General features: G+C 40.4%; 1 protein-coding gene across 8 annotated transcripts in view; it reads right to left on the reverse strand.

The window, feature by feature from the left end:
* LOC131139316 (CUB and sushi domain-containing protein 1-like) overlaps nucleotides 1–15,784 on the reverse strand; it is a 373,565-nt gene that overhangs the window by 17,809 nt on the left and 339,972 nt on the right. For all 8 annotated transcript variants that reach the window (XM_058088813.2, XM_058088812.2, XM_078795676.1 and 5 more), the window contains exons 59-66: nucleotides 14,331–14,507; nucleotides 11,968–12,153; nucleotides 8,155–8,331; nucleotides 6,788–6,973; nucleotides 1,870–2,043; nucleotides 1,725–1,791; nucleotides 1,397–1,503; nucleotides 150–223 (exon numbers count right to left, since the gene is read on the reverse strand). In XM_058088813.2, the coding sequence (XP_057944796.2) occupies nucleotides 150–223; nucleotides 1,397–1,503; nucleotides 1,725–1,791; nucleotides 1,870–2,043; nucleotides 6,788–6,973; nucleotides 8,155–8,331; nucleotides 11,968–12,153; nucleotides 14,331–14,507 (1,148 nt within the window). The remainder of the gene's footprint in view (nucleotides 1–149; nucleotides 224–1,396; nucleotides 1,504–1,724; nucleotides 1,792–1,869; nucleotides 2,044–6,787; nucleotides 6,974–8,154; nucleotides 8,332–11,967; nucleotides 12,154–14,330; nucleotides 14,508–15,784) is intronic.

Genomic DNA, 15,784 nt, shown 5'->3' on the forward strand with positions numbered 1-15,784 from the left:
CAGCAAACAGAACCTCCTAAAACAATATGATTGTTTAAAATGTATGGAAAGGAACACAAAGGTGAATACTTTTATAAACAATACAGAAGAATACTTTCAGCAATAAGTCGTTTAGCATATTATATAGAGAGCAGACTCTAATATCTGACCTGAAGGCCCTGAGCCTGGACTGGGATCCCATAGGCTGGTGTTCCTGGGTCCCGACAGCTGTTCAACGCCGGATCTGCAGACACACACACATTTGACAATATTTTTTACCTGAGAATGGCAGTTTTTGAATTAATCATGATTAATCACCATTTGCAACTATGTCTGTAGTATGTCAATTATTACTTACAAGACATTGCTGTACCTTTTGTATACTACAGTTTTTCATTTTTCTACTGTTTAAAATAGACCTAACTCCTAAACATGAAACTAAAGCAACAGTTTATAAGATACAAATGTTAAGATAAAAAAAAAAAGATTTTAGAAATTGGTCAAATCTGTCAGATGAGGGAATTTTTATTATTCATTCATTCATTCATACTGCTTATCCTCACAGTGGGTGCTGGAGCCTATCCCAGCTGTCTTCGGGCGAGAGGCGGGGTATACCCTGGACTGGTTGCCAGCCATTCACAGGGCACATATAGACAAACAACCATTCACACTCACATTCACTGGGAGAACATGCAAACTCCACACAAAGATGGCCGAGGGTGGAAGTGAACTTGGGTCTCCTATCTGTGAGGCCTGCACGCTAACCACTCATCCGCCGTGCAACCGTTTTTATTATATGTTAACTAAAAATCTATATTCAAACCATCATACCACACAGCAGTGATCCTTGCTAAACACATTTAGAGTAGGGATGCTCTGATTACCCAGGAATGACACCGGCCAGTACAGATCACATGAATTAGCTGTACATTTTTCAATTTATTCATGATAAGTGGTATTAGTCAGCGGCACCATTAGACAAGGGGCCCTGGCAAATACCTTACTAAGTAATTATTCAAAAATAAACATTTGCCTTTTTTGTTTACCTTTATTTGTGTGACACAATTTTTGTACTAATCAAGACAAAGCTGAATTTATCTTGATGCATGTTTTGGGGTAATACTATGATTACATGGGAAATAAACTGTTCAAGATTACAAAATGAACAGACTAAGATAATACAAGCTGTGAAAAAGCTCAATACAAGATGAATCATTTTGTTGGCAACCCTACCTGTCACAGCACACATGCAGGATTTGCTGCCGCATCGTTTTTGTGATTGGCTTTGAAAGGTGTCTATTGGTAATATGCCGATCACATGATTTTCTTTACAGAAATGGTCTGATATTGATCAGTAGCCGATCAATCAAAGCATCCTAATTTTGGGTATTCTTCTTCGTTGCAATGTGGTTTTTACCTATACAAGCTGGTTGTTGGCCACTCCACATCCCATCAGCCTGACACTCTCTGGAGGCAGAGCCGACCAGCAAGTAGGGGGTCTGGCAGTAGAATCTGACCTCTGACCTATGAAAGAAATCACCCCACATCACAAACCTGTGATAAACAATAACAAAATACATCATACATCCTCCCCTAAATCATTTTAAGCGTCCTGTCCTGCTTAAAACTCAAGAACTGCAGCGTCTTGGGTCTACAGCCATATAAAATCCAGTTGGCCTCTGTGTTTTACTCCCAATGAAATGGGACATGGCAATAGTCAGATATCAGTATTGTTTACCACTGACCGGTAAGTAAAGATGCTCCCTTCTCTGAATCCTCCTCCAGGAAAGCCTGGATCCCCACACAGAGCCGCTAGAAACACCAAAGATGTCAAGTTAGAAATGAGTAAAAAAAAGTGCAAATATTACTTGTGAAAGCCAGCTAACTTACGCAGACACTGCGGGACATCTCCTGTCCACGTTCCATTCCCCTCACAGGTCAACACAGTTGGTAGTGACAACTGGTAACCATGGAAACAAGTGTAGCTAACACCTGATCCCCAAGAATGGTCTGTTCCTTGCACTTCTCCATGTTGCACATGAGGAGGTGGTCCACACTGGATCACTGAAAACACACGCACCACGTTATTGCATCACCATGTTATTGCATCACCATGTTATTGCATCACCACAACTTCACAGCAGCTGGAATGGCACGGGTGCCTTTTGTTTATACGCAATTTAACCCTGTAATTGAAAGATAATGTGGTATATAAATGCTCGTTAAAGCAGCAAAAGTCATGTAAGTAAAAAATAAGGATAGGAGAATTTTTGAAGGACTTAGAACTTACTATTATATTATCATGACACCGACACACCACTTGTATTAGCAATTTGCCGCTTGGTGCTTTCATACACGCATGTGCATTAGAAGTCATAACAAGTTGATTAACACTGAAGCGTGATCACACATAAACGTGCTTATCACTAACTCCCAAAGATAATATCTGATAACCATCTGCAGGATCTCCAACATCTGATAAAGTCCCTGTAATTCTCATCTAACCAGGAGACAGATGGTTTCGCACTAGATTCATTCACACACACACACACACACACACACAGGCACACAAGCACTGATATAATACAAAAATGTTAACGTATGCATACAAGGCAATGCAACCATAAGATGATACCAAGATGGAGCGAGATCAATGTAATTGTAGATATAAAACAATATCCCAACAATTACCACGCTAGTATACACACCCGCACACCATATGGACATGTTCCTTCTCACTTGTTTTAATGAGTTCTCCTTCCCTTCCTTCTCGCCATTCTCTGTTGTTGTTTTTGTACTTTCTTCACCATCTTGCATTTTGACCAATCAATGTATATAGCTGTAGAATAATTGCCAGGAACAAAACAGAAATTACTACTTGTGTTTCTTTGTTTTCTACAAATTGAAGGGCTGAGGAGTCTGATGATGCCCCCCCCCCTTGCATCCAACACAACAATGCCAAGACTTAAAAAGAGTCACATCGATGCATTTGACAGCTCCTGTTTTTGTCACTTCTACCTTTAAAACATATATCATGAATGCTTGTTTGCTTTGCAGATATTGTGATGTGATTGTAGGATCATAGAATCATCATTCCAAGCCTATAGTAACTATGTGTTTGTTTATGTAGGCTAAAAGGGTGAATATTTGGCAAAACTTGCGCCTGTACTGTGTTGTAATTTGTTTTCTGACAGATACACATAGTGTGGTGCTGTACCATTAAACCCAATGATTAACCCCACAAGTCATATTGACCTGATATTTTACACAATGCTCTCTTTAAAACACTGTAATTTCAGGGTGTTTATCCAAAACACCACACAATCTAATATACATATTTGCTGTGTAAAATTTGAACAAGATCAGTTGAAAAACAAAGCTGCAAAACATCTTTGTAGTATCAATGACGGGATTTAAAGTTATCACAGGTGGCAAAAAGTCAGTGTTTTCAGTCAGTCAAGTGAGTCTCTAGTTTGGTGCAAGTTCCAAATAAAGAATGAAAGTCAGAGTCTCAAGTCATTGTGTTCTATGGCAATATAAACATGGAACCTGGAGCCATTCGAGGACAAAGGCAGAATTGTCACCATGAACAATTTCTTTACATCGCAGTCACTTGTGCGACGACCGCTTAGTCGGAAAACCACTGTCCTCGGCACAGTCAATCAACAAGATTCGCCGGGAAATTCCAGCGAGACGGACGGACCACAGTAAATTCACCACACATGTATGCTGCGGATGTTTATTTGTCATCAACATCTCAAAGTGATCATGCAACAAAAGTTTCCTTCAAGTGGCTTAGCATGTCAGTAAATGCCAAGTTCACACAACAAAAGCATCTGATTAGCATAAAACACTCACGTCATGCGCATGTCAATTTATCCAGGCTGGCGAAATTTGTTTTTATTTATCGTGCCATTAATTAATTTATTGATTATCTTGACATGCCTAATTGTGGTCCATGTTCTTCATTTGCTCAATGATTTTCTCTTTTGTTTCATTATCTTTTTTAAGATTGGCGCTCAAGGCAACATTATTATCCTGTAATACCATGATTGGATTGCACTATTCTCTATTTTCCTCCCTCAGGTGGTTAACCTCCTCTGGAAGACTGTCCTTCTGCTGTTTTACAGCTCCAATGGGTTTTTCAGAATCTGTTGTACTTATGGCGCATTGTTCGCAGTATGAGCCAAAATATCCTGCTGCAGCTCTTTTATTTGTGCAATCCATAGACACTTGAAGACATTTCATAGTGAGAGTTCCCCATGGGTCAATGGCTGAGATGGTATAAATGTCGCCCCGTCTTCCTGCTTCTTGGGTGGCCCCATGGCTGTTAGCGGCTCTGTTGGTGGTAGCATTCTTTCCAGGGGTGGCCTTTCCGGGGTATGTGGACCTGAGCTCTCCGTACCTGAATCTAATAGTTTTTTCTAGGCAATGTTGCGAAGCAACCGCTTTGTTAGCTTGCTAGGATTTGTTTGTTTCGACAAGTTCGTACTGTACCTCTGGCCTGTTGAAATAAATTCAATTTCTGGTTCTATGGTTATCATCACACTTGGCATGCTTTTGCGTCACAAGTACCCTTCTGTAGTCATCCAAAAATCTATTTAGAAGCTTGCCGAGCTTATGTATGAAAGTATAAAAATTATAAAAATTTGTTGAGTTACAAATTTGACTAACTTTTGGCTGTACGCATTCAGTGATTACTCTGCACTTGTTTGCCCTTCAGCAGGATTACACAAGAAATAACCTTCAGTGATTTTCATAAAAATGGCAATTTATACTGTGGCAGACTTTCATTAAATTCTATGAAAAAATGACCTAACACCGAACGTGGGCCTATCTATGCTCTTAGTTATCTAATGTTTTTTACTGCCACGCCCTTTCATCCCTTTAATCCCACAAACCCTTCACATATACAGTGCTCAATTCCTCCTCTTCGTCCAAACTCTTACTTGATTGATTTTCCTTGTCAGTCGACACGTTAAAAATGCCCTTTTGAGATTCTTTATTAAACCCAGAAGGGGAAATTTGTTTTTTAGGTGCACGCACACACACACACACGCACACACATGCACACACACACAAACATAGGCGCTGTTTCTGGAAAGTTAGATGCCTTGCTTCAAGGCAACTACAGTATATGCTAAAAGGATGAGGAAGGAAAAGGCCTCTTCAGTAAGAAGGCTCCTGCCTCCCCATTTGTGTACATGTATGAGAAATCTGCAGTTCCAAAATGGGATGAAATGAAAAAGTGAGGATTGTTTGAACAGCTTTTTGCTTCCCTGAACTTCCTCTTTCTGCTTGTTCTTCCGCTCTCCTTCTAATTTTGTGTTTTCGATTTCCTGCCTCCCTCTCATTTCGATCACCTATAGTACATCCCGCTTTTGTGTTTCCCCTCTCTGTGCATCTTCTCTCTGTCGGCTTTCTCTGCTTTTTCATCTTAGTTCAAAGCTGCAGCATCCAGCTGGAGATTTTGTGTTTGTGGGATGAAATGGCAGGGAGAGTTTTGGGAACATTCCTTTTAAAGTTGTTGAGCACTGCGGCCTAAACTCTAAATATGAACTGGTATAAAATCTCAATCTCATTTTAGTTTCATAGATTTTTTTTTCAAATTAAGGTGGCTCTGGAAATAAACCAGAACTTAATTTGTTAATTTGTTAAACTGGGCAAAGTAGCCCGGGAGAGGGGAGTCTTGGCCTCCCTGCTTGGACCCAACCTCGGATAAGAGGTAGAAGATGGATGGATTAGACAGTATTATTTTACTATGCGAGCCAACAATAAAAAGTTCTAACTTCACTTTATCACTAAAATACCATTGCATAGTCTTTATCTGGTTATAGGATTGGTGTTCTCACTTTCGGTTTCTTGTTATATTAGCATAGAAATTGACAGTAGGCTTGATATGCATAAGAGTATCAGACAACGGGCAGTTTTAGCAGCAAAAATGTAAATGTAATCTTTTTCCAGTCATCACTGTATGCTGTTTGGGTATATTGTACTTTTCATATTCCTCTCAGTTTGTAACAATAGGGTCTGTGTTGACGGTGATGCCGCTTCTACCAAAGTGAAAGATGGAGGAGAGGGATGGAAATTTGATGGACACTTTTGGCAGCAAGTGGAGGTTTAATTGCATCACAGTATGATCAGCATTTGTTAAACATGCAGTGCTGACAGTGAAAATATCGTGATGTTTTAAAATAGAGAAATTAGTTCCAGAAAGTCAAAAATGTTAAAACAAAACGTCTTTACAATTATAGTTTCAAACACATTTAAATGATGAATGAAATGAACAAATATATATATATACAAATATGTTTAACATTGCTTCTACCTTCAGGAAGAAATGAATGCTCGTGGTATGCCACAAGCTATTTCTTGCTATTGTTTCTCACCTTCTTTCTCAAATCTAGCATTTACAACTTTCTTTGAAGGTAAAAGTAACCTCAAATATTCATGGATGCCTTTCATTTGTCATTCACTTGTATTTACATAAATTTTTAACGGTTTTATGCATGTAAAGCTATAATTGCAAATCTATAACCATGTGTTTTGTGGTAAAATGCTTGAGACTTGTAGTGTAAATGTGTTAGCGATAGAACTACAGAGTCAACCGCTGATGACATCATAGACTGGTGACTGAGCCGACACCAGCTTTTCCATGTATTAGCAAGGTGCTAACAAGGACATTTTGTGACATTTTTAAGAACACAGTTGCACTCAGTGTATTAAGAGCACAACAAGACGTAAACCGGAGAATGTAAGCAAAGAGAGACAACATTTTGGAATACCATCATTTTAGTTAATTAATTACCTTTACAGCTGGGTTTGGTTTGGTTCCACGTCCCGTCTTTAGTGCAGCGTAAAACACTGTGTCCCATTCCAGGTGGCTCCATCAGGTGACCCGGGTTACAACGGTAGGCCACCGTGTGGTTAAAGGTGAACTCGCGTCCCAAATAGACACCATTGGCTATTGGCCCAGGGTCTCCACAACTGATCACTACAGGAAGTGTGAGAACATCAGGTTAAAATGGCTTCATGATTAAATGTATTTCTTTTAAGTTTGGGAAGGAAACAAATGAAAAATGTTGGCCTTGAGCCTTCTAATCAACTTCCTCACAGGAACTTCTTAAAGGGGACCTATTCTACTTTTTCCACTTTTCTCACCTATAAATGCAGTTAGAATGTTGTATTCTCATGTTAAACGATGTCAAAGTTTCAGATAATGAGGTTTGCGCATTTGGAAGTGAGCCCTGAAAGAAGCTTGTAATGGCTCAAAATGCTAGGTTTCAAAAAGCATGGTAAAACTTCCCCTTTGTGATGTCACAGAGGAGCGGACTTCCTTATATGTAAACTCTCTGCCCCAATCTCTCCTCCTGTTTTACTTCTGCTCAGGCAGAAGTTATTGGTGATTCCCAGTAAAAGAAAAATATTTTCATCCATCAACCGCATTTCACACGGGACTGTTTTTGTGAACGTGAAATATCTGCCAAACTGTTGCTGCAGCAAGAGGCAGTGGGCTCTCGCTGGGAAAGGTGCATTAATTTCAGACACGCTGTGCATCCACGTGGCGCACTCACATCCGGCTTCTGAGCTCCACAGCACCAATGGCACCTCTGATAAAGTCTGTCCGACAATGAGCACTCTTCCTTGGGCAGACGAGGTTGCCACACTTCCGGCTTCTCCTGAGCTCCACTGCACCAGCGGTGCTACGTTACCACTCTGACTTCATACATGATAAGTCAAGGCTCTCCAGCCAGTAGCTCATGAGCTGCCAATAGCTCCTAAACACTTTTCAATTAGCTGTACAAAGACTTTATTCATTTATTATAACTCATACACCCACTACATTAGGAAAGTGGGGTTCTTTTGTACTTTTTGTTTTTGTGGGAAGCACAAATCCAAGGAAATACAGCTGGAATAAGTGTAGATTCTGAGAAATCTATAAAGTTTTCTGTGCAGGTTATTGTGTGTAGCTGCTCTATAGGAGTCCAGAACTCAATACAAAGGGTTGAAAAATTTGCATAATAGGTCCCCTTTAAGCACACGCATACGCTCTCCTCAATTCATCTATCTTCCTTTTTTTCTCCTCCCCCCTACCCAAACGTCTTGGGTCTCCTTTGAAGCAGTGCTGTCTAAAACAAGCGACAAACCAAAGATCAAATCAACTCTATCTCCTACCAGTGCAGTCTGGAGGTTGTCCTGTCCATGTCCCATTTGTTGTGCAGTGTCTGGTGGTCAGGCCCGATGTTTTGAACCCTTCCCAGCATGCGTAAGCCACCGAGCTACCAAAGGTGATGCCATCATTGAAGACGATCCTACCATGGGCCGGGGTGCCGGGGTTGCCACAAGATACAGCTGAGAAGTGAAGACAATCCACAGTGGCGATTAATCATTGTGACAGTGTCAGCGTACACAATACTGTCTTGCTGTCACTCAGGGCAGATCATCTGTGTTGTCTGCAATAATGAGATTATCACCAGAGCCAGCTTGAAATGACAAAAACAATGTCCTTGAGGTAGTAAGGCTAATTAATAATAATGGGTTGTTGGACAGATTCCCACAATTGCATAGTAGACAGTGCAGTATTTTAAAAGTGAGCTGGAGGCTAACACACCTACAGTGTCCACAGGGGTTTGTAACTGCTCCTTGTTGGGTTACAACAAACACAAATACATATTGTCACACTCAATGATGTTTTTAATATTTTGGTTACACACGTATTACCCAGTGTAATTGATATAATAACAGAAAATAAGCCATTTAAGACATACGACGTGTGTTCATTTGTGTTGCCAAAAATGCCAGGGAAGCCGAGTGGCGGGCAGACAGGGGGTTCAGACTTCCTCATATTTGTATTTTAGTTCATTTAGCCATTTATATGCTTCAGTTAGACAAAGTATATGCAAAATTTAATTCAATATGCATAGTTTTTGACAAGCATGAAACAATATGATCTATAAATTAATATTTTTTGATAACAATTTTAAATGTGATGTACCTAGGGGTGTCTGTATATCAATTTAATCACTCCTCCTGCCAGTAATTAATGATAACAGTCACCTTGCATAACATAAATAACCAGAAGGTCTAGAGCTACTTGACAAAGACCATGCAATATAAATAATCTGCAAAGTCAATGCCCACATGTTTGCAGGCGTGCAGCATTTGCCATATAAATATTCCTCCCACCAGTTATTGATAATCACCACCTAATTTCGCACAAGAGAAATAAACGGGATGATTTAAAATAGTAATTTCCCTGAAAATCAGTTGGGTTTAATTAAAAACATTTGCATTATCAAGTGCCGAAACATGCAGATTTAGTGCACATATTTTGAGTGGGCCCAGTAGGCGACAGGGGAGGGAGGGGGAACCCTGACGAAGAAGCGACCCAGAATGACTGCACCCTTAGTCATTTGTTATTTTGTGGGATTTCCTACATGTATCTTGAAGAAATGTTGGTTCAGGATGACATTGTTATCACCTTGACTTCTTTGGGATTGCGTGCTTTAGCTGATCTTATAAATCCAGATTTTTTGATTGAGCTCATGTATGTATGTGAGGAAAACTAACACCCAGCAAATGCATTCAAATTTGACATTCTGTGCATTTGATGCGGCAGTGCACTGGTGCTATTTTGTCTGCAAGCTTTGCAGCTGGTTATCCTTGCTAAGATCATGCTGTGTGATAGAGGCATTAACATTGTTTCTTTGTCTTTGCAGGGTAAACAAATGCCTTGTCTAATATTTTTTCAGTGAGGAAAATGTTTGGATATTTAGGCCTACTTTGTGCCGTTCAATTAGAAAACAACATTTTTCAAAGCGGACACAATGGTCTTGGGACAACTATGGCAACTGGAGATCCATGGAGTCACACTGAACATGAAAAGAACAGTGAAGAATTAGCAAGCCACCACAGCGCATTCACTAATGAGAACATGCCAGCCAACAGCTTTAACAACTGAACACCTATTGATGGGAAACATCAATATGTGGCACATCAAGGAAGGCTGTCTTGCTGTTTGTGTATGTGTGTGTGGTCTGCCTACAGACAAGAACAATATTGTGTACGTGACTGGATGCATGGATCTGTATGTCTCAGTGATTGATGCCATAGTCTTTCTGATTCAGCTTTAAACCCCATTAGCTTAATGAAAACAGACAAAAAAAAACTCAATGTCACTCAAAGAGATTCTTGGGTAAAATTGCAATATTATTTTATTTGTGCATTTGTTGTGATGAAAAAATGGTGCAGAAAAGTGGGCTGGCTATCTATCTATCCATCCATCTCACAACCTACTGGGGTAAACTTCAGCAGTGTTTTATTCAGATTACATTGTCAGTGAGAATAGGGAATTAATTCTGCTTCCTTTTCCCGGGTTCTCCACAGGCTACAAGGACCCACTTTAATTTCCTCTAAACTCTCAAGGGTTTAAGGAGGCTCTTTGAAAACTGCTGTTGTGTAGGGATCCCTTTGTTAGCACAGGGTGGGAAATCCAGTGCAGTCAGAAGCTGAAATCCTCCGTATCTAGGACACACACACACCTCAGTAGTTTTTCTTCTGTTACCCTCTAAATGAGCATCAAGCTTCTGCAGCTTCATGTCATATGACCCGATGCATATCACATGTAGTTACTATTATACAGTAGTTTGACCCTTTGAATGGATTCCTCAACAGATTTATGAATCTGTCAGAAATTCTGTACTCATTACACAATAATGTACAGCATATACAGCAAGAATTATAGACTTACTATGACTAGCATGCCAAGTGGCTGGATGCGACTGCATTCACCAAAGAGGGGATTAAGTTGCTCAACTTGGAAAGCTAAGCTGATTTATTTTTACATACTGTACATTTCAGAATAATTAAGTCCATATTTCATAAACGTCAAGCGGTTTATACAAAATTTGCACTCCTTCATATTTTGGTGGAGTATTTAGAACATTTAACCAAGACTGGCTTGACATCCAAAGTCAAATATTAAGAAAGATAAATAAATGATGATGATGATAAATGCTGCATTAGCAGTGTCTGCTGGCCTAAACACTATCAGAAGCACCGACCTACATTTACAACTTAAATTTGAGTATTTGTTCCATATTAATTACTTTATTGAATTGTATTGATTATATATAAGATGTTGCCATGTTGCCCTGTGATTGACTGGCGACCAGTCCTGGGTGTACCCCGCCTCTCGCCTGAAGACAGCTGGGATAGGCTCCAGCACCCTGCGCGAGGACAAAGTGGTAGAACATGAATGAATGAATGTTGCCATGTCAATCTAATCTGCCCAGAGCCTTCAGAATCAGGAGGGCTGGCCACACAGCTAGGAGACCCAAGTTCGATTCCCCCCTCGGGCAGTTTGCATGTTTTCCCCGTGCTCTCCGGTTTCCTCCCACATTCCAAAAACATGCTAGGTTAATTGGCGACTCCAAATTGTCCATAGGTATGAATGTGAGTGTGAATGGTTGTTTGCCCTGTGATTGGCTGGCGACCAGTCCAGGGTGTACCCCGCCTCTGGCCCGAAGACAGCTGGGATAGGCTCCAGCATGCCCGTGACCCTCTTGAGGATAAGAATGTTGCTGTCATGTTATTAGATAAATATTGAATGTCAACTTCTCCGGATGATGTTGTAGCGTAGAGGTTTGGGGTTATTTAGAGACAACATATTTGAAGATAAAGGGGTAACAGAGTATCATAATTTTGTAGTCATTCCCAATTCTCATGCTTCACTTTCTTACATTGCATTTTACATATTATTGATGCTTTGTATAATTATGTCTTGAGAGTGGATTGGGTCCTGTAAGCTCCCACTGAAGTATCAGGAAGGGAAAATATGTCTAAATAAGTACATGCAGAAGAATATCATTCTGTATTTGCCACAAGCAAATGTTAGGTGATTCTATAATAAGCCCCCGTCGGTAAAGTGAGAGTCTTTCACATCACTGCAGGTCTGCTGTGTAAATGCTTGCTGCTGTGCTTGCTCACCTTGACAAACGGGCTGCGTTCCACTCCAGGTGCCATTGTGGAGGCACGTCCTCTCAGCGGAGCCAATCAGATTGTATCCCGCCTCGCAGCTAAAACGCAGCAGGCTCTTGGTTTTAAACTCCTCTCCTCCTAAACGGTTACCGTGGGGAGGAACCCCCATGTCTCCGCACATCCCTGGACTCAAACCTTTAGTGATAAAGGATAGTTAGCGTTAATGTCCCTAGCATTCCAACAGCCTGGAAAGGTGCAGACCCACATGTACACATACTTATATTGCGAGTGTTACTTTGATTCATCCTTGGTGTACACTGATAGTAGATCAGCTGTGTATGTGCTATTGAGTTTGCATGTGTTTTTATACAAAGAAACATTTTTTATATATATTAAACTTGGCACAAAACAATAAATTAATGACATTATGCCAAAAACATGCATCCAATTAAATTAAAGTCAAATAGTACAAAAATTATTTCATGCAAATAAAAAAAGAACAAAAAAGCAATCCAGCTGGCCAGTCTTGCCAACTAGGTGTCCGTTATTTATTTTTCAGGGAGTTTGAAACCCTTCGTGAGACTCCCACACAAACTAGCATAACTTTGCATTTCAGCTAGGCTAAAATTGTTCTAGCAGTGAAAGCGCCGAGCGTGTCACAACTTTAGGAGCTTAAATTCCACCGGTAGGGATTTGTGAGTTTAAGAGCTCCCACCGCGGCGCCGCGCATCTCAATGAGGTTCTCCAGCTGCAGGATGGATTCTGCCCCGCTGAGCCTTCTGGTCCGAGGCCAGCCGAGCGAGCTTATTAAGTTCCGGCTGTTGAGACAGTTGACGCTGGCTTTGGAAATGATCAGTTGTAGTGTTATGAGGTGTGCATAATAGCTCTACTTGACAACATAAGTTTCCTACCTCCTTGGTCTTTATCCTATACCTCACAAAGGTAAGCCAAGCAGGATAAACTCTTTCTTACTTTCATTAAGTTCATTTGGAGATACAGGTTCTAATTATTATAACTTATTTTGTTGAATAGTTACTGTACAGGGTGACTAAAAAACAAAATCAGCATGCAATATTTAAAAAACGAAAAACAATAGAAAACTCCAACTTGGATACGTGTGTGTGTACATACCTTCAAGTTTTTATTTCATGTTTAAGTGCTCAATGCGGCAACCAACGTCAGCACGGACAACATCAAGCCAATATGGTCCACTGTGTTGATTCACTGTTATTTGATCTTTCATGTTATCGATATTTGCACCACCGCATTGGCATCTTGTGGTTCCAGCTTCTCTGACCGTAAACGGGCCTCAGTGGTGGATTGGTAGGAGAGCTGCTAACGACAGCACTCTCTGGGCTTGGCCTGCCAGATCCCTGGACCTCAGTGTTATAAAGGCAAACCTATTATGATCATTTTTCAACTCTTTGTATTGAGTTGTGGAATCCTATAGAGCAGCTACACACAATAACCTGGAGAGAAAACTTTTTAGATATTGCAGAATCTACACTTATTCCAGCTGCATTTTTTTGGATTTGTGCTTCCTGACAAAACAGTCACTCCGCTCTGATTGGTCACAAAGGAACAGTTTTACCACGCCTTTTTAAATCGAGCATTTTGAGCCATCCCAAACATCTTTCAGGGCTCACCAAATGCGCAAATGCATCGTTTAACACAAGAATACAACAGTAACACAATAGGTCCCCTTTAAAGACACTTCCAGCAAATATCGATGACATGAAAGATCAAATGACAGCTGCAATCAACATGGTGGACTGTGACATCCTGAGGTGCGTTTGCAAAGAATTCTGTATAAAAATATTTGATTGGGTACCTTAGAGAAAGGAGATACAATACATCCAGAGCACGAACGTAACTCTTTGTTGTAGTTTTGAATTGGTTAAATTATATTGCATAATAAAATAAGACTTAAAAAGCCCTTTCAGAATTTTGTGGTCTGCAAGAGCAAAGGTTCCTGCAAGTATATCATCCCTGCCAGCATTACCCTTAGTGTTCTTTTCCAAATTTGATTTATTCTATGTTATCCCGCTTTTTGGTTCATTTCATTGTTTTGATTATTTTTAGATTTATGGGCAACTTTTTACAATGTGCAGATAAACTCGCTTTGGACTTATTTTTTTGTTTAAGAAATGGTGTTTGCTTTGATGCTATCATCAGAGCTGACGATATAAAGCACATTTCCCTTCTGGCATTGATTTGAACGGCTGTGCTGCTGGGAGAAGCAGTGACCCGGTGAGATTTCTGTGCTATGCACACAAAAAAGCCTATGTCTTAATGTTTGGATTTTGTAACCAACTAAATTTGAAAACTTCCCCACAGCTTGAGATGAAAAGTATACAACTGAGTGATTTTACCAGTGCAGTAGGGCGGCGCCCCACTCCAAGTGCCGTCTTCTTGACAGTGACGTGTAGCATTGCCCACCAGCACCCCTCCTGGCAGACATGAGTATTGCAGCACAGAACCGTACGTCCAGCTGTGCGTCCCAGACAAGACCACGCTTGGTGGCAAACCAGGGTCACCACAGGAAATGGCTGGAGCGACAGAGAGAGGTTGAAAGGAGGGTAGGGGAGTGTTAATGTACACGGGAACGAATCCAAGTATGGATCGCCTCTACTTCTGCATTAAGTGCTAGTGCTGGGTCGCTGCCGAAGGGAGGAAGAGGATGAGGTTCACAGGGGAGATAGTATGGTTTGTGTATGTGTGTGTGTGTGATAACTTTAATCTTTTCCTTTATAAATCACAGGCTGTTTGGATCAGAAATTCCAGTTAAATATCATATAGCAGACAAACACAGTGATAGATGAGAACTGAAATGAAGTTTATATGATTTACAGAAAGTGTGCAATAATTATTAAAAAAAAAAGTAGGCAGGTGCCTAAATTTGGGCACCCTTGTTTTATGGATTTTAATACCTTTAACACTAATTATTGGAACACAAAATTTGTTTGATAAGCTCATTGACCTTTGGCCTACATACTCAAGTGAAACCAATTCCCAATTGGGCCAATTGCAAGTTGTTGTCCTCTTTGCGCTTCTCTGAAGAGTAGCACCATGGTAGCCTCAAAACAACTGTCAAATGACCTGAAACCAAAGACTGTTCAACACCATGGTTTAGGGGCAGGATACAAAAGCTAGGTTAGATATTTGAGCTGTCAGTTTCCACTCTAAGGAGCATAGTGAGGAAATGGAAAACCACAGGCAGAGTCCTAGTTAAGGCCCAGAGTGACAGGCAAAAAAAAAATCTCAGATAAGCAGAGATGAAGGATGGTGAGAACAGTGAAACTCAACCCACAGACCACCTCCAAAAGACCTACAACATGATCTTGGTGCAGATGGTGTCACTGTGTATCATTTAACTATGCAGCTATTCTGGAAGAGTCATGCAGAAGAAACAAGGAACAAGTACAACGTTCCGGAATGGCCATCTCAGTCCCCAGACCTACTGTAAATATTATTGAAAATCTGTGATGTGATTTAAAGCGGGCTGTCGATGCTCAGAAACCATCAAACCTGACTCAACTGGAGATGTTTTGGAAATAATAACCTTGAACCAGAATCTGGGTCCTCATTGGAAGCCATAGGAAGCGTTTATTTACAAAAGGAGAATTTACTAATTCTGTTAGGGTGCTCAAATTTATGCACCTGCCTACTTTGGGTGAAATAATTATTGCACAGTCCTATAAACTTCATTTAACTTCTCATCTGTCACTGTTTTGGTCTGCTATATGATATATTTAACTGAAATAGCTGATCCCGACAACCAAGTTATAAAGGAAAATTATCAGGGGTGTCCAAACTTTTTCGTAAC

The sequence above is a fragment of the Doryrhamphus excisus genome, linkage group LG13 (assembly GCF_037039965.1).
Source record: "Doryrhamphus excisus strain RoL-2023G ecotype Guam linkage group LG13, RoL_Dexc_Guam_v1.1, whole genome shotgun sequence".
Taxonomy (NCBI): domain Eukaryota; kingdom Metazoa; phylum Chordata; class Actinopteri; order Syngnathiformes; family Syngnathidae; genus Doryrhamphus; species Doryrhamphus excisus.